We start from the raw sequence: 20,552 nt of genomic DNA, 5'->3' as shown, positions 1-20,552 counted from the left end.
TTTCTTAAGAAATAGTTTTAGTTTGTCAGAATTAAATAGTGTCACTTTTATTGTACTAGAAATAAATCACCAGTGTGCTTTTGTAGCTTTTTGGTTCGCAAAGTAATTGCCAATACCATTAAAGTTCATTTTTTCCTTTCAATACTTATAGGAGCCAAGTAATTGAGCCTTGAGTTCTTGAAACGTTAAAACTACGTAATCAGAGAGTTCTTGAAACATTAAGGTACGCAATCAAAGATAGTAATACATATATTGCTATCATTGATTGCGTACCTCAATGTTTTTTTGAAGTATTTTTACTTTGTTCTCACTCTAGCTATAGCTGGAGTGAGAACAAAGTAAAAATACATCATTTTTTAAGGAACCGCAACATAATTTTCAATAAAACACCGCGTTAACATAATTTAATGTTAACCAGTCACATTCCATTTTGAAAAAAACTATTTAATGATATTGTCAAAGCATTGCAAATAAAAAAATGGAAGTTTTAAAAAATTCGTAAACAGTATTGAGTTAGTTTATTGTTATTTTTTTGTTGTGTTTTTTGAAGCGACTAATAATAAATTTCTAGATTAGAAATAAATTAATAAATGTCTAGGTAAGAATTGGTAGTATTTTTGCCGAATTTACAAAAAACTATTTTATATCTCTGTATTTAAAATATAGCATTTTGCTTTTAAATCAAGAAAAAATACTAAAACACAAAATAAATTCCTGGATGGATACAACAAGTTCCTTGCGGGAAAAAATTTCTTTAAGTACGTAACAAATCTAAAACTATACGGGGTAGTAAAAAATAAGGTTCAACCAAGTAGTAGAGATTGTCTAAAACTGATATTTATACCTAGTATCGAGGTATTCAAAAAACAATTACTTTACGTAGATCGTGATTTATTTTTTTGATTACTTTTTGATAGTTCAAACAGTTTTAAAAAAATTAACAGGTCAATTTTTAAGAGAGTAATCCACTTCGATTACAGCTTTTAAAGGTTACAAACTACATTTTAAAACTTTCCTTTTTCAACAAGCCAATTTAACGTACGCTGGAATAATTTTACAATTAAGACTGCACACCAATTTTAAATAATTTTTTGCTTTTTTTCTCCCTCCAGCTAGTCTATTATACTAAAGAGAAAGAGCATGATCAATTTGATCAGAAATTACATCTAAAAGAGTGCAGCTTTAAGACTCGACTCTTTTAGAATTAATCTCCTTTTTCTCAATTGAGAAGAAAAAGAGCATAAAGAACAAAGAGAAGGGTGATAGAATGAAAAGGTACTAAGGGGAAGCACATAAAAGAATGGTCAGAGGATTCAAACCTAATTTCACAACAAATAGGTGAACTGATGGGTATGTAAACCCCAAACCAAACATATAACTTTTGAAGGCTTTGCTAATCAAAGGATAGTACCTATCATCATTGAGATCTATAGAAAGAACAGCGAAATTTAAATTAGCCTTACAAAGAGCAAAGCAAGTCTGGTGAATTTTGCAAAAGGTAAGATTTAACTGATGGAAAGTTACTTTGCATACCAGGAATATTTGTGAAAGATATATTGAAACAGTTAGGTGGTAGGGATAGTTTTTATGTTTATTATTTTGGTTAAGTTTGGGCATAATTTAAGTAGGGCCTGCAAAGCTTCAAAATTTCGAACCGAATTGAATCAACAAATTGATTTTTCAAATCAAATTCGAGATTTGATTTGAAAGATCTCTATATATTTGAATCAAGATTTTTTAAATAATCTATCAAAAATTATGGGGCCCTAACCATTATTCAAAGTTTTTTTTTATGAAACAGTTCTAAAACAGGTGGCTATAAGTAAACAGCTTTTTATAGGTTGTTTATTTTATCTCGAATGAACACAGGAAAAACCATTCGACCAAGCTGTATTGGAATTTATTGTTGCAGGTGGACGTTCTTTTGAGACTTTGGATGGTTTAGGATTTTATATAATTGTGTTCAACTCTTACTAATAAAAATTATAAACCTCCCCATCCATCTACGCTTTCACGAAGATAAATGACTTAAAAACAATGTTGGAAAGTAAATTTCAAACACTACTACTTGTGGAAATGTCAGGTTGCAAATATTCCATCAACTTTGATTAGTGGAAAGCTACAGATAATAGTAACTATTTAGTTTTTACGGTACATTGTATAACACTAACGGAATGGAAGCTAAAATTACGTAGATTATCTGTGGTAAATTCTGAAGATATCAATGCAAATCATACTTTTCAAAAACAAAAGATCTTACTATTAATCAACTGCAAAGTTTAAATATAGATACAACAAACGCAATACCTGCCACTGTTAGTCTTTTAGGAATTAAATGGCAGCTATGTGCTGCACATGTTTTTCAACTATGCATCATAAGTGCTTTGAATATTCAACAGCAAGTTAAAAACCTTATTAATTTGGTACACAAAATTGCATGTTTTTTCAACATTCTTCTGCAGGTCAAAAATGTTTAAAGACAACCCTGTCCACCACTTGGTATTGTAACCAGGTTTAACAGTACATTTAAAATTCTGAATTGCTCATGTGAAAATTGTACGGCAATAAAAATGGCTGTTACGGAATGCACTTTTAGTGGTAGTTGCACAAGAACTTCTCCTTGAGCTTTATCAGTGGCGATGAAAGATATTCAGAAAAAGTGCATTTCATTTTTAAAACCAATACCTGATGCAACAACGCTTCTTAATTCTGGTATCACTGTTGCTATCAGTTTGGTCAAGCCTTGCATTTATACTTTAAAAGTTCAATTAGGTTTGTTAAGTTTTAGCTTTATGAGCAGCTTTTAAAAGTTACTTTCACAACTACATGCACGTTTTAATTTAGTAAATGTTACGCTACTTACCTTAACATACTTAGACCATAGGTTTAAACCGTAATGCACATTCAAAACGAGCCTTCAATTATGAAAAACCATCTAATTGAAATGTCAGTTGATTTTAAGCTATGCAAAATTACTCCTTGTGTAAATTCTATAAATAGCAACAATATTGAAAACTCAACCAAAAATTTACTTGACGCTATGTTTAATCAAGTTATAGAAAGAGAATCTGAAAAGCAGCTCGATCTGTATTAGCTGTACAAGCAACAAGTTGCAGGCGGCTCGATCTGTATTAGCTGTACAAGCAACAAGTTGATCTTCTGAACAGTCAACTCAATTGGTAGTCATGTAATGAACTATTCACGTCATTCTCTATCTAAAAAAAATAAGAAAGCATTAATTTGGGCCCAAAAAAAAAATAAAGTCATTTAACTTTAACTCTTTTCTTTTTTATTTTATCAAGAAACGATATTTTATTTCTTTTTTATTTTATCAAGAAACGATGTTTTATTTCTTTTTTATTTTATCAAGAAACGATGTTTTATTTCTTTTTTATTTTATCAAGAAACGATGTTTTATTTCTTTTTTATTTTATCAAGAAACGATGTTTTATTTCTTTTTTATTTTATCAAGAAACGATGTTTTATTTCTTTTTTATTTTATCAAGAAACGATGTTTTATTTCTTTTTTATTGTTAACTTGAAGTAGAATGCAGTATAAATGTTGAGTGTCTTAAACAACTTCAAGCCATTGCAAGGAAATAGAATGGGAGAATAGGGTCCCTTTTTTTTGAAATATATAATATAAAAAAAAATTTACATTTCCTTAAAATGTTGATTCTATTCGTTTCAATTTACGAATCAAGGCGATTCGTGATTCAATTCAAAACCAAAAATGCTGATTTTCAGAGCCCTAGATTTAAGTTTAAAGAGAGCTTGACTTATTTATAGATTAACCACGGCACTCTAAGCAATCAGCTATGCAGTTATCTCAGACCTGCAAATTAAACTAAAGTCGTAACTTATGTTGCCTTGAAAATGCGCATCAAAACATTAACAGAGACACCATCCGTGAGCAACATGGCACTGTTAATACTCTGATATTTTACAGCTGTTGATGGAATCAGTCTCTCTGAGAGCTACGATAGAGTTTGGGAAATGTTTTACAAGCCGGTCTCAGAACCATTAAACGGAGTTTTAGAGCTGTATCATCATTAGGAAACAACAAAAAGTGTTGCATAGCCACTAATAAGAAAGCACAAGCAAAAATCTATGAGTTGAGTAAATAAGATCCAGTATTCATCATCATATGCAGGAAAAAATGTAACACGTTTTGTTACTATTTGCGTAAAGTAACACGATTTTTATTGTTTAAATTTTTTTTTGCCTGCGTAAAGATTTTTACAAAAGTTCTAAAAATATATCTGAAAAATTGTTAAAACCTGTATCAAAGACGAGATGAAGTCTGAAACGAGATGGAGTCTGAGACGAGATGGAGTTGGAGACAAGATGGAGTCTGAAACGAGATGAAGTCTGAGACGAGATGGAGTCTGAGACGAAATGAAGTGTTCAAACAGATTCTTTTAAGGTAATAAAGAATGATTATGAAAATGTAATGGATGCATTAACGAACATTTTTGACGACAATAAGTATTCATTTAAAATGAAAGAAATTGAATTTGCATTTCAAAGAGTGTTTTGGAACAAAATTTTAGATAGAATGGATGCAGTATCCAAAAATGTGCAACATCCAAAAATAACTGTAGATGTGTGCTGCTCATTATTAAAATCACTTGCTGATTATGCTCAATTGTCGAAAGATTGTTACCATCTTATTAAAGCGCAAGCTAAGTTGATGCTGCCGATGTTGATCATACGCAAAGAAGAAATCAAATTAAAAAAAAGTTTTTCACCGATTTTGAATCAACTAAGAATGAGTTGAGCCCCAAAGAAAATTTTAAAAAGCATTTATTTTTCATAATTTTGGACACTATTATTCAAATTTAAAAAAAAAATCAGTGACGTATGAAGATGCTCACGTGGCGTATGAAGAAGCTCACATAATGTATGAAGAAGAAAAAAGAAGTTGTAAAGCGAAGCCACAGAGATATCAATGATACTGAATTGTGATATTTCATAAAATTTTGCAAACCCATCCTTAAAAAGTAATTATCCAGAAACTACTTTGACACATTTATTGCTATATAAATTGATTAAAGGAAAAAAAAAATGGACATGGCATTTCCCAACCTAGCGATAATTTTGAGAATTTTTAAAATTTTCAAGATTAACTCAAGGTTGGGAAAGAGGTTGGGAAAGTGAAAAAAAGTTAATTAAGAGCTATTAATAGCTCTTGTTGTTCTTGTTGATCATAAAATTTAAGATCAACAATGACACAAGACACTTTAAATAATTCTGCGAGTAATGTTTTTTTTTTTTTTTTTATTTTATTTTGCCGTATAATACTATTTACAATGAGAAAAATCGTTTACATATATGATAAATGGCCGGAGCAAGAAGAAGACATACTGTCTTATCACCGAGCCCCGTTAACATAGAAGCCGTCAGTTAATATTACAATTTAAAAACGTTAAACAAAAAAGTATATATATATATACACACACATATATATATATATATATATATATATATATATATATATATATATACACACACACATATATATACACACACACATATATATATATATATATATATATATATATATATATATATACATATATATTCACATACACACACACACATATATAGGGGAGAGTTGCCTTAATTGGAACACTTTAGGAAAAAATATTTATTAACCAAAGATGGCTTAACTATGAAAACATTTATGAATTAAATAATATAGATATACAACCCTACTATGCTTTTATTAATGATTCGACTCTATTGATCGCACCCTTATTGGATATAAACTTTGATTTTTCAAGGCACCATTTTGTTCCAATAAAGGCAACTGGTCTCCTTGAATGGAACACATATATTCTTTAATTAGAACAGTTCTAATATTTGAATAAATTACAGCTATAAAACTTATGGCTCAAAGGAAAAATTAATTGATTAGCTTTTTAATAAAAGATATTTTAAAGATATAATAACAAATAAAAATTACAACAAATATTTAATCCTTTTTTCGCAATTCATAAGTCTTTTTTTCTTGCAGCTTCTGCACTTGGGATGGTAGTGGTGATATGTGGTGTGCTGTGGTGGCGATGGTGATTTTATTTGATGTGCTCAATTTCATTTGGTCCATGGTGATTGAGTCAAGTGCTACTTTGCTTTCCTGTGGTTTTTGCAATAGTTTGGCAGTTATTGGATTTAGTGTGAGCTTTTTTTTTGTAGATTTTTTAATTTGTTTGGAAGCTATTTGATTTAGTGTGTGCTTTTGATTTCTTGGTGTAATTTCTAGAGCACGTCTATATGGGGAGCTTGTAAGATCAGCCGCCTGAGTTGTTTGTGATCTTCTTTTTTTGTTTTTTACTTCAAGTGAAACCACTGGCAAAAGAGACAAAGTTGAAACTGAAATATGACATTTTAATTTTTTTTCTTTTGTTTTTTACTTCAAGTGAAACCACTGGCAAAAGAGACAAAGTTGAAACTGAAATATGACATTTTAATTTTTTTTCACTTGATTTATCTGTAGATAGTTTTGTCATCCCATCTATACTTTCAGATGACTGAAGATTGTTTGAAGGACCAACATCATTAAATGAAGAGGCTGTAAAATCAGAATCAGTGAATACATTTATGTCCAAAGGCCACAACCCACTAGCCTGAAATCCTTTCATAGCAATTCTCAATGATGCTGCCTGACTATATGTGTCACCAAATAATTCTGCAACTTGCCAAGTTGTTACTGGTTGTGATATATGTGACCGCATCCATTTTCGCATAGCTTCATCATAGTATGTACCAAGTGGTCCAAAGAACGCAACGTGTAATGGTTGCAGTCTGTGTGTAGTATGGGGAGGTAGTGATACCATACGCACTCCAGCATTTCGTGCTAGATTATCGCTGCCAAATTTTTTGAATGTGTAACATGACCATCAAGTATCAACAAAACTTTTGATTGTTTTAAAGGTTTAAAAACTTTAATGAAATGATTGAGCCAATCTAAAAAACCTTCATTTGACATCCATCCTTTCTCTTGAGTACTAAATACAGTTCCTGGAGGTGCACCATTTGTTATTTCTGGCTTCATTCTTTTGCGTTTATATATTAACATTGGTGGAACATAAAATCCTGCTGCAGATACACAAACTACAGCTGTTACTGAATTTCCTCGTTCACTACTAGTCATAATTCCATCTCGTTTTTTGCCCCTTGCACTAATAATTTTTATCTGACCATCTTGTACTGTTGATAAACTAGTTTCATCCATATTATAAAGTCTGTCTGGAGTTAACTTTTCTTCCATGTATAACTTTGAAAGTAAATTAAAGAAAGATTGCACTCGCTCTTTATTAAAACCTTGTGCACGTGCAATTGATGTTGATTCAGGCCCACGAAGCAACAGTTGTGGGTGCCTTTGCATAAATGCATAATACCACTTTTTTCCTGCCATTCGTATGTGTTTGTTAAAATTATGTGTGATGTTGTTAGCTTCCGCAATATCAAATGCTAGACGACGAAGATCATCAATCCTTAATCTAAAGTACATTGATTCTAATAATAAACAGTGATCAGCTAGTTCTGTTTCAATTTCATTAGGTAAGGTGGTAAGTCGACCATGAAATTTCACATTTGCAACAGCAACTTTGTTTTTTTCATTTATATGTCTTGACAAAGTTGTTTTTGGAATACAAAATTCATAAGCGGCTTCATTTAAGCTGATTTCTCCTTGTTTTATTGCTTCAACAGCCTTTTTCAAGTTTTCTACTTTCCATTTTCCATATTTTCGTGGTGTTTGCATCTAAAATAAAAGAAAATTACTATGAAGATACATAAGGAGAGTTTTATAATCTTATTACAGGCTTATTTTTTCATATATTTATTTGTTATTCATATATGATTAAGTTAATTATATACAGATTATATAATCATTATTTTTCATCATTTTTGCTTAGTTAATCATTAACTATATAAATCAAAATCTATATAAACTATATAAAGTTTGCAACTTTATATATTAACTTCTATATACAGTAAAAATCTTATGCTGGGTATATACTTTATGTTGTCTTACAAGTTTATCCGTTAAATAGAAATGTATAACTTTTGTAAAACTTTTACATTTTATTTTTTACTAAAAGATAAAATGATTTGTTAATTAAAGTATACGATGTTTACAATCAACTTTATATCCTTAGACTATGACTAGACTTTAGACTATGAAAAAAATTTTGTGAAAAATCATTTCATACTTTAAAGCAAGACTAAATACCAATTCCAAAAAAGCAACAAATGTCTAACAATAATACTATGTCTATAAAAGAAATTCGCTTTAAAAAATATTATACAGTCGGACTTATGAAATTTTCTGATAATTCGGACGTCAAGTAGCGTGTTATGAGATGACATCGTTTCAATTACGGCAACTTTTGAAGTTCCATTCTGGGCAACATAGGACCATGGTGTTGTAGCAAAATATTTACATACAAGTAACAACTTACGATATAAGCTCTTAATATCACATAGACTTGAAACCCTTAAAATTTATAATTTTAAAAAAATTATCATCAAACTCAATATCGTTAAGCTTCTGTAATCGTTTAAATGCAACGATAAAATTAGATCGCAAAAAATTTTTTCTTTAAAAAAAAGTAATTTTATTCACATACGTGCAGTTTTTAAGTTTAAATACTAGAAGTTTCAAAAAATAAAGAAAATTATTTTCTTTACAAGAAAAAATATTCATGAAAGTAGAATAAGTTCCAGTTTCTAAATAAAGCTAAGTGTTTCAATTAAGGAGCTGTTCCAATTTCGGCAACTCTCCCCTATATATATATATAAATACACATTTCTACAAAGATATTATAAAACTTATAATAAGATATTAAAATAGCATAAGTTTTCAATAACAAAATATTTAAATGAAAAATAAAAGTCAGAAGATCAAAAAAAAATAAGTTATGACTTTTTCACAAAAAAAAAAAAAAAAAAGTAGATGAGAACCCCTATTCAGTTTATATATTTTTTTATTATTTTATAATCAAATTTTAGAATGAATATTTTAGATCGAAATTTTTTCCTAATAAGAAACGTTTACATACTATTTTAAATTGTTCAAAAAATATGTTTTGAAGAATGTTATTTTTATTAATTTTTTGAAAAAATTCATTCCATAGAAATGCTCCACGATATTGAATTTGGAATAAACTGAGTTTGAAATAGAATCTTGGAACTACAAAATTATCATTTGAAAAATTTGTGGGGTACTTATGAGAAATTTTAGCAAAGTAAGAGTGAAATATATTAGGCGACAAACCATGTTTAGATTTAAACATGAACAGCATAACTTGATATATATCAAGTTTATAAACATTGAGTGCATTAAGTTCCATTAAGAAAGGCTCTCCATGAGCAGTTCTCTTAACGCCAAAAATAATTTTGCATGCAATTTTTCATCATTTTCTCTATTTGATCGATTGTAACTGCTATAATAAATATATCGAGTATATATATATATATACATATATATATATATATATATATATATATATATATATATATATATATATATATATATATATATATATATATATATACATATAATAATAAAATAATAATATTATATATTTTATAATAAAATAACATCTAATACGAAATAACTTTTTGGCTTTATAAAAACGTCATAAAAATGTTTATATATTAAAAACACTTTGACATAGATTCTTTGATTGATGACTTTTCAAAAGCAAAGTGCAGAAATTAAATTGTTTAATAAATTAGTTTTTAGTGCAAATATTCATTTTTGTTAAACCAATGAGTTTTCTAATAAAATACAATCAAAAATAAAGTTTTTTGAAAACCTCAATTTCTTCCATAAGAAATTATACAAATGTTCATAGAAATATGTTATTATTAATTTTAAAAGGACTAACCATAACTTATATATTTGACAAAAAGTTTAAGAGCCCCAAAAACTGGCTCTGCCTAGGGCACCCTAGAAGATAAATCCGGCCCTGGGTGCTTGTAGTAATCGATAATTTTTTTTTTTGAAAGAATGATTCCTGTTAATATTGCCCATAGTTTTTTAAATATCACGTTTTAATAGTTTTTTAAATACTATATCTACCATTTTAACAATCATATGTAGAATCACTGAGCTTTTTTATTTTTTTTATAATATTTCAATCTGGTCTTTCATACCTCCACTTTTAAGGCCGAGAAAGCCACTACAGATGAGGAGGCTACTTGTGGTTATAACCCTCTCTCAATTTTGTAACTCCGAAATACGAACCTTGACGAACAAGGCCGCTGCACGGAGAAACAAGTTGATACTACCAGGGGGTACTACCAGGGAGGTGGTGGGAATCGAACTCGGAACCTCTCGCTTATGAAGCGAGCGCTCTACCACTACAGCACTACCTCATAATATAAATATATATATAGATATATATATATATATATATCTATATATATATATATATATATATATATATATATATATATATATATATATATATATATATATATATATATAAAAAATATATTGATTTTTTTTTCGGTAATTTAAACCCCTTTTAATAAAAGAATCTAAACACCAAACAACTCAGACAGTTATAATCAAAGTAAAAATGATTCAGAAAAGCAATTCAGTTTGATTAAATAAAATTAAAATTTACTCTTACTAGAGTCTTTTAAGCAGCTCTGAGGTATGAAGCACCTGATCTGAGGTATGAAACACCTGATAGTGCAGTATGAAGCAACTGATAGTGCAGTATGAAGCACCTAATAATGCAGGATGAAGCATCTAATAGTGCAGCCGTAGCAATATTAAAGCAACTTTTTTTATTAAATGCTATAAGGTCTTCTTAGAGTACAACAAAAAAAGAAAATTTTTTATCATTATTTTTCAGCTTATGCAAATTTAAACAAACACATATAAATATCGCATATAACAATTTTTTTAGTCAAGGAAGAAAGTTTGGTTTGCGCTTAGTTAGGTAATTTTGTGTTATTTGAACAAAAACATACAACTCCACATAACTTTTTAATGGATTAAAAACAAAAAATCTAAATAAAGAAACGACATGAAATTAAGATATAATTTTTTAATGCATTTAGAAAAGCTAGTTTTAAGAGGATTTTTAATGATTTATTTGCGGAAAAAGATTAAAATTTCCTAAAATAAAATAAAAATTAAAAATCTGAAATAAAAAATTATTCATTTAAACATTTCTAAAGAAATGGAGTAAAGAAACTATTTTCATGATATTTTTATTTTTTATTTTTGATAGAATTATTGAATTTGTTAAAACAAGTGTGCCAAAAAAATATGCAAAGAATTACAAATATGAAATCAAACAAAACAAATCTAATCTCTTTCAACAAAATCGGAGTTTACATAAAGCACGGTATTTTGATGTAATTCCTCTTTTTATTACATACAATACAACAATTACAACCAAAAGTCGTTTTTATTCAAAAACATCAGATCAGTGAACTTATTGGAGGTTATGAAACTTCACAAGGAATTCATGGCTTCTAAAGAGACGTTAGCGTATTTCATGAAAATTTCAAGTCCTTCATAAGGCGTTCATGGATTTTATAAAACGTTTATTAGGAGCAAATATGATCAAAAATGACATTACCTAAAGTAAACATTTTAGATATTGGTACAAGTATTATACAGAGTCAGTTACTTAAGTCTCCACCAGGACCAAAACTTTATCAAGAAAACTCGTGGCATATTCGTTATTTTTCTTTATTAAAAATAAAAGATGAGCATGCATATTCATGCTGTCGAGTACGCGTGTCTAAAGGTTTTACAACTCTGGATATTTCTCAAAAGGTTTTTCTTGCTTATTGGGATTCTGCGCTTTCTTTTTTCAGCAAAAAAAACCCTATCCGTAAGTTAAAATTTCTTTACAACATTTTTTTTTTAATTTAAAAATTAATTTACACTTTTCATAACACTTGCGGTTGACTGTATGTATGTGAGTTGCTTGTCTGTAGTTAGTAATAAGCTGTTTTTTTTGCTTTTATGAAAAAAATCAGCCCCCTAATGTAAAGTTTTTAAAATTGCATTTACAAAACAAATGTTATTTAGTTCTATGCGCGAATGTGTGCGCGCGTGTGTTTTTGTTTGTTTTAGGATGCTCGTATAAATTTAGTCAAGGAAGATGGAGATATTTACACTTTCCTTACAAGATCATCAAAATTTATATATATATATATATATATTTTAAGAAAGCACCCTTTTTAAAATAAAGTTTTTATAAGTGGTACAAAAAGGAATGGACTAAAGGGATGAACTAAACATGGGTAGATCAGGTTTAGAGTTTGCTAACATTATAAATAGCAAGTTAATAAAAATATAAGTATACTAATGTATATATATATAAATATATATGTAAATATATATATATATATATATATATGTATATATATATATATATATATATATATATATATATATATATATATATATATATATATATATATATATATATATACATATATATATATGTATGTATGTATGTATGTATGTATGTATGTATGTATATATATATATGCTCTTTTTTAAGTTTTTAAAAGCTTCTAATAATCAAGGAATATTTCCAGAGCAATTAAAAGTTGCTAAAGTTTCTCCATTCTTTAAAGGTGACATATCAAATATTAGCAACTATCGTCCCATCTCTGTTCTTTTGGTCTTTTCAAAATTTTTAGAAAGTATAACGTGTAATAGAATAAACAAACATCTCAACAAAATTAGTTTACTAAACAACAAACTTTAAAAATAATAACTCAACAGAGCAATCCCGTTTACGCATGAAATCTCGAAATCTTTTGAAAAACTGCAGTAAATGTTAGGCATTTTCATTGACCTATCGAAAGCTTTCACAGTTGATCATCACATTTTACTTCAAGAACTTAAATACTATAGATTAACAGGTATTCTTTTAAAATGGTTTTTAAGCCATTTAACAAAAAGAAAACAGTTTGTAAATAAAAAAAAGTTTATTTATTACTTCAATATGCACACATTTTATAATGTTGTCCTTAAGTTTTAATAAATATATATATAATTATCTGACTTAGGCAAGTAGAAGACAAAATGTCTTATTTTTCTCTATTTCACGAAGGGTTTATCATCCAACCCCTTCGTGAAAAAGAGAAAAAAAAAATTTTCTAAGTTCTAATATTATGCAAAAGAGTAAAATTACAATGTTTAAAAAAAAAAAAGTCATAAAGTTTGAAAAAAATTAAAAAGTTTGCATAATTTAAATAAAAAATCTTTAAAAAAAAAAAAATTAACAAACCGGTAAATATACGTATACGTATTCAATACAATACGTAATATATATTTATATATATTTAAATGTTTAAAAGAGATTTTGAATTTAATAAGATTCAAAACATTTTGAAGATTTAAATTCATCTATTTATATTTTATTATACAAATTTATAACAGACAAAGAAAGGTATTTTATAAAATAAAGTTCTTTTTAAAAAAAAAAATGAAAGAATGTATTTTTTATAAATAGTATATATATTTTTTATAGTTCTTTTAAATATACCAATAGATTTTATTTTGTCAAGAACCGAGTTCCACAAGCGTGATCAACGACATGTAATTGAGAAGTCAGATTTTTTTTAGTGTTAGTGGAATATAATATTTACTTAGTGAGTGTCTTGTCTCTTATAAATATGATTAATTAGAGAGTAATTTTTATAAAAAGAGTTTGGAATTATTTCATTTTGAAGTTTAAACATAAACAACAAGTTATGGTAGATATTTAGTTGGTATACTTTAAGAGCATTTATTTCCTTGAGTAACGGCTCGGAACTTTCGTACTTATCTGCCCCAATTAGCAACGACAGTTATCAAAACATTTTTCTTACTATCGTCTGCGGTGTTTCTCAGGGTTCAATACTCGGACATCTACTTTTCTTGATATATATAAATGATCTGAATAAAACTTCTTACCTTATAGGCATCGTTTACGCAGATGATACCAATCTATTCCTCTCAAGCAGTAATATATATAAACTATTTACTACTATGAATGAAAAATTAAAACATATATCAAACTTGTTGAAATGTAATAGGCTAACTTTTAGGGTGGAATGCAAGAAGCGAACTTGAGTCAAGTTCGACTTGAACTTTACATTGCAACCAATACCGGCTGAGTATGGGTTTTCCCCTCAAAAAATACTCTGCCGCTATTGGTTACAATGTAAAGTTCAAGTCGAACTTGACTCAAGTTTGCTTCTCACATTCCACCCAGTGGCGGATCCAGCATTTTTTAATCTTTGAGATAGCTAACTTCCGGACATGGAGCTAACTCCAAACATTTTTATGTTTATACTTATATCAAATAATGAGGGTTTGAAATAAATTGCGGTGATTGGAGGCTATGAACAAAAAAGCCCCAAAATTTTTGCTACACCTGCCCCAGACGTGAGAGCAACAAGTTGATGAAATAGTTTTTGTATTATTCTCAACTAGCCTTATATTCATCGATAATTTTTAAGTTTCATAGTATTATCTCACAGCGTTCAAAAATTATGACTATATGAAAATTACAACCCCCTCAAATTGAGGGGGGTTTGAACTTTATATGGTCATAATTTTTGAACGCTGTGAGATAATACTATGAAACTTAAAAATTATCGATGAATATAAGGCTAGTTGAGAATAATACAAAAACTATTTCATCAACTTGTTGCTCTCACGTCTGGGGCAGGTGTAGCAAAAATTTTGGGGCTTTTTTGGTTCCTCACCGCAATTTTTTGCAAACCCTCATTATTTGATATAAGTATAAACATAAAAATGTTTGGAGTTAGCTCCATGTCCGGAAGTTAGCTATCTCAAAGATTAAAAATGCTGGACCCGCCACTGCCACCATTAAAAAAATACAATCATGGAAGTATAAAACAGATGGAAGTTCATCAAGCCGCAAACATCAAAGAAATTTCAAGTCGTCTCGGGAGCATGTTTGTAACCGACAATAAGTTTAAAAAAACAGCAAGTTTCACTGTATAAAAACAACAAAATTCATGATTTTGATTGATTTTTATTAAAACAATAAAATAAGAATTATTATAAAGATACGCTACATAGTTTTAACCATTAGTAATTTAATTATTTAACGAAAGGTTTATAAAAACTCAGTAATTAAATAGAACCACTTTATTTGAAAACTATATGTTAGTTTAAGCTTCTTTTCTTGTTTCAAATCATAACACGACATTTGATTAAAAAGACAACTACAACAATTTTGAAAAAATCAAAAAAAATGTTTTCTAAATTAACAAAGTTTAAAGTTTCATTTGCTGTATATCATAATTCCATTCAGTCTTGTAATACTCCATTCATTTAATATGAAGTTTATAAAAAAGTTGTTGTCTGCCGTTTCGTTGCGCCATTTTTAATGTTTATACTTTTGTCTGTCCAGACATAACCAAAAAAGATAAAAATTATTTAACAGCATTTCTTAAAAGAAGTATCAGTTGCTACAAAATGCAACTATAGTAGCAATTATAATTGCCTTTAATTTTTATTATTTTGATGAAAATAATTGTATTTATGTTTGAAGTTTAAAATTGTGGCTACTTAAACCCAAATGTCACTGTAGCAGCTTATGTTTGAAAATGATTAAATTTGTTTTCCATTAACATTAAAACCCAAAGTGTAATAATATATTCGAAAGGAGTTGATATATTTGTTATTTTAACCATGCTTTTAATATTTGTTAGGTTATAAAATGTATACATAAATAATGTTAATGGTTGGTTAAAGCTATTGTTATACACCTTTTTGCGTATACTTCTTACTATTATAACTGGTTCTACCAGAATGGTTCGCAGATATAAAAGAAAATTGAGATCTAGAGCTTACTAAGACTATACCAATCAAAACTTAGAGCAAGCCTGTATTAATATTGATAGTAGAACTATGAGTCAACAATTTGCTGAAGAACAACTTAGAATCAGCTGTTCTAGCATTAAGAGAGCTCTTTTATGACGACGTCTTACTATCACAAAGAAACATGCAAGGCATCCAGCTGTCTTCACGCCTGCAGAAGAACTGTCATTTTGTGATCACTTGAATAAAGTTTAAACTTTTGGCTACCCACTGACGTCATTTGATCTTCCAATTATTGTGAAATCCTTTCTAGATTGATTAGGGAGTGATCTTCAATGTTTTAATGAAAATCTCCCAGGTTTTGAATGGGTAAAAGCCTTTATTAGAAGATATCATCAGCTATCCGAGAGATTTGCCGGACACCTCACAAGGGGGAGGGCTTTTTACACTATATGTTTAAGTAGCCCCACAACAGAGGCTACTTGAACCCAACCTTAATCCCCCAAAAAAGGGGGAGCCGAAATCTAACCAAATATTTTTTTATCTACAATCATCATTACAACATCAAACATGTATCAAACATGTATCAAATTCGGGTCCAAGTAACCCCGTATTACGGTATCTATTTAAGTAGCCCCGTATAACGGTATCTAATTCGGGTCCAAGTAGTCCGTATGACGGTATCTACTAAAATTTCAAAAGCAATTGGGATTCTGTATAAAGCTCATAACTACCTTAATAAAAATTATTTGAACCAACTCTATTACCCTTTAATCCACAGTTACATAAGTAATGCTCACAATGCTTGGGGGAGTACTGTACAAGTTAAAACCTCTTTATCGTCGTCAAAAATATGCGATCTGCATAATTAACTATGCTAATCATTTTACACATATAAAATATTTTTTTACTGAAATGAGATTATTAAATTTATTTGAACTCAATGTATTTAAATAATTCTGTTTATCAAGATAATGCCGAGCGTGCCATTGATACCATAAAAATAGCAGCTAAAAATAGGTGATGAAATTCAAAAAATAAAATAACCTGATTCAAATATTGCGGAAGTTGTTGACAGTAATATATCAATAGTAATTGTTAGCATAGTTATTTGTTGGCATAGTTACATAGCTCAAGAAAATCATAAGAGTATAAAATCAAAAGACATTTAAGTTTCTCAATGTTTTTCATAGTTTTTTTTAAGTGAGAAGACAAGTTTGGATCAACTAAATATATTGATTGAAAGCATAATACACCAGTTCGAGCCGCGTTACGAAGTATTAAAAAAAAAAGACTGGATCGTGCTTATAAGGGAAATAATTTAAGCCGTTGCTTTTAATTCTTGAGCAAACGAAGTATAAACAAACAACATAAACAAAGCCAAATACCATTAAAACAAATATATAAAATATATAAATCAAAATGGATTATGATATAGTACATAGTATGAAAGTTGAAGAACTGAAGTCTTATTAACGGCTTCGTGGCTTGAAAATTTCTGGAAAGAAAGAAATTCTTGTGGCTAGAGTCTATTGTGCAATGGAAAACAATGTTGGGCACTTTGACAGATTATTAGAAATTTTTATATTTAAAAGTAACTCACATCATTAAATAGAGCTTAAAAAGCTCTTTAAAATGATACCAAATTCATCATTCTAGGTGGAGGGGTTCAAAAGTTATAAATCTTGTAATATATATTTTCAGGGTAAAAAATAACATTAAAATCAAGAAATTTTTGTGACCGAAATAACAATGATGTTATAAAACAATTAGTCGTATGCAGTCGTTCGGGTCGTATAACAAACTATCGCACTGTTCGATTTAAATAAAATTTGGTTTAAATGTAGATAAATGAATAAACTGATTAATTAATTTCAAAAACATTTTCACTTACCTTATATAACTGCAAGGTCCAAAAGAAATTTGAAGTTTTTAAAACAAATTTTAAGCACGTTTTTTTTGTCAAAATTCTACAAAAATGGTACCAAAATGTAGGCCAATTTGAATAGGGTGGGGAGGGGTAATACGGATAGAATTTTAGATATATTTTTTTCTAACATAATTTTTTTTTTTAGTTATAAAACCACCATAAAAACTTTTGTTATTTTTCTTTACATTCAAGGTGTATACAATAAAATCACAATGAGTAAAACATAAATATATTTTAAATAACTAACATACTAATCCTCTTTTAACAACACTTTTCATATATCCAAATTACCCCACTGGTGGGGTAATGCGGATACTCATTATATTTGATATAAGGATACTCATTATATTTGATATGATATCACACTTATTGCTTTTCACGTATTTAAAAGTCAAACTGTATTGGTTATGTCAAGCAGTTTTCATTTACTTACTGATACAGTCTTCTTTTCAGCTTTATTCTTTTCTTCTTCTTGTAACCTTGCGACAACATCTTGTGCTGTTAAAATTTCTCCTTTTTGGCCTGGACACGTGCTCTGCGTTTTTTTGAATTTGTAAGTGCTGTCAGTGTAGATTGACTTGGGCTAGGTGTAAGTACAGAATCGATTGCTCTCTGCAGGTTTTTTACAACATTTTCTTTTTTATTAAACTTATCTACTTCCTCATGCTTTGGTTGCATATTCACTATCTTTTTCATAGGTTTTGATTTGTCAACAGAGTAAAGACCACTACCATTAAAACCACTTTTCAGGAGTTTGTTATCTATCTTACTAATAAGAGCTTTTAGTAAAGTTGGAAATACAGACTTGTCAACATTTTTATGTCTGCTTTCTCTTAACCAATCTTTAAGGATTTTCTTCCAATGGGATTTCAATGGAGCAAAAAAACCAACATCAAGAGGTTGTAATGCATGACTTGTGTTAGGAGGTAAGCAAAGTAAAATTATATGATTGTCCAGAGCCTTTTTAACAGTAGAATATGTTATATGGCTGTTGTGTCCATCACATAGCAGCAACACAGGCTTTTCATAATCCTTTACATGTATAATAAACCTGTCAATCGAACTTTCAAAAATATAGTCCTCGATTCAACCAGATTTTGTTACACCATACATTGCATTTTCTGGTCCATTTTGACACCATGCATCATAAAGGTAGATGGCTTTGTAGATGACAAAGGGAGGTAGACACTGTCCATTTGCTGACCCACAAAACAGTAAAGTATACATTGATTTACCACATGATGGAGCAATGTAATAGGCTGTTTTTGATGTTTTACGAACAAAGATTTTTCCTGCTGTAGGATCTGTACGTAAACCTGTTTCATCTAAATTAAATATGCAGTGTGGTCTATCAAATAAATTATTATTGTTTAATGTCTTCTTAAATAACTCAAAAAAATCTGTCAATGTTTTTAGAGAGAGATCATTAGCTCTTGCTTTTGTCAAAAGTTCAGGTTTTCTTTTTCCAAGGACTACATTCCATCTTTTTTCAAAAGACATGCACCAGTCTTTCCCTGGCTTGTCATCTTTGAATAGAGTTTTTTTGCCAATAAATGTTATATAGGATTTAACCATCAGTTTGATATCTTCTCTATCATTTGGAAAACCCTTATCAGCTAAGTACATCAAGGCTTCTACTAGAAGATTTTCCTTAGAATTATTCAAAACAAACCCACGACCGCTTCCGATTCTTTTGTCATTCCTTTGGATTTGATCATGGGATCGTCTGTATAATGTCCCATAAGGAATTACAGAAGACTTTGATACACTGTATACTGACTCTCCTTCCTTAACAAGCTGTATGGCAGTCATTAGTTTGCTATGATCATATGTACCAATAGTCTTGCGTTGGTATTCACGAGGCATAATAATTTATTTCAGTTTTATTATTTTATCTAAAATATTTTAAAACAAATTTTAGTTATATAAAGTCTATAATTTAATTATAAAGTAAAGAGGAAAACAAAAATAAAATATAAAACATTTAGATGGGAGTTTAAATTTTACCCGAGCCATTCAGGGAAAACAAATTTGAACTATAATCTTAATGTAAATAGTTCAGAAGCATTATATAAAACTATTATATGTCACTGAAAAATGTATAATACTATATTAAAAAGCAAAAGTGAGCATAAATGTATATTTAAATTTCGTGTAGCTTGTGTTTTTGTAATAAAATACTATAACGTAAGTAGGATTTTATATATATATCCATTTTACCCCACTATTATTTTACTTGTATATCCATTTTACCCCATTTTAGATTTTTGTTTATTTATCAATATGGGTTAGAGAACTTATAAATTAAATTTTACATATTGTTACATCATGGTCCAACTAATGAATATACATCATTAAACTTCCATAAGTAATATTACTGAAGGCTGCAGACAAAAGTTTTAAAACACAATGTTTTTTATATTTTTTTCAAAACAACGTGTTTTATATATTAACTCTTTATGTAAATCAAATATAAACATTGATAACGCAAAAAAAAAGAAGCCAATTATGTGTAGAAACTGTTGGTAATTTTAAAGTTTTAGAATTATGTATAGATAACTTACTCCATGGATACTTGTTGAATATATCCATATTACCCCAACAATCCATATTACCCCACCCTACCCTACTACTTCATTAGCAAGTTTTAACTTGATTATTTAAGAACTAACAGTACACGGTAAAATAAAACGATGCTTCAAAAAGCAACAATCGGTTTTTTAGACTAAAGCCAGATTGAAACCTTTTTTGGATTTTTAAAAAACCGTAAAAAATCGGTTTTTCAAAAAC

General features: G+C 28.8%; 2 protein-coding genes across 2 annotated transcripts in view; one reads left to right on the top strand and one right to left on the bottom strand.

Annotated features, from left to right (window-relative positions):
- Positions 1–5,615: 5,615 nt before the first annotated feature.
- On the bottom strand, positions 5,616–8,496 carry LOC136090150 (uncharacterized). Its single transcript, XM_065816256.1, has 2 exons — positions 8,220–8,496; positions 5,616–7,768 (listed from the first exon to the last, which is right to left on the bottom strand). Exon 2 carries the CDS (start codon positions 7,766–7,768, stop codon positions 6,860–6,862), a length of 909 nt encoding a protein of 302 aa, XP_065672328.1. The 5' UTR covers positions 8,220–8,496; the 3' UTR covers positions 5,616–6,859.
- A 2,889-nt stretch (positions 8,497–11,385) lies between these two features.
- Positions 11,386–20,552, top strand: part of LOC100208656 (uncharacterized) — a 60,856-nt gene continuing 51,689 nt past the window's right edge. Inside the window, exon 1 of the mRNA XM_065816775.1 lies at positions 11,386–11,870. Within this exon, the coding sequence (XP_065672847.1) occupies positions 11,603–11,870 (268 nt within the window). The 5' untranslated portion in view covers positions 11,386–11,602. The remainder of the gene's footprint in view (positions 11,871–20,552) is intronic.

This window comes from Hydra vulgaris, chromosome 13, assembly GCF_038396675.1.
Source record: "Hydra vulgaris chromosome 13, alternate assembly HydraT2T_AEP".
Taxonomy (NCBI): Eukaryota; Metazoa; Cnidaria; class Hydrozoa; order Anthoathecata; family Hydridae; genus Hydra; species Hydra vulgaris.
The sequence above is the reverse complement of the archived record's forward strand: the minus strand, read 5'-3'. Positions and strand labels throughout refer to the sequence as shown.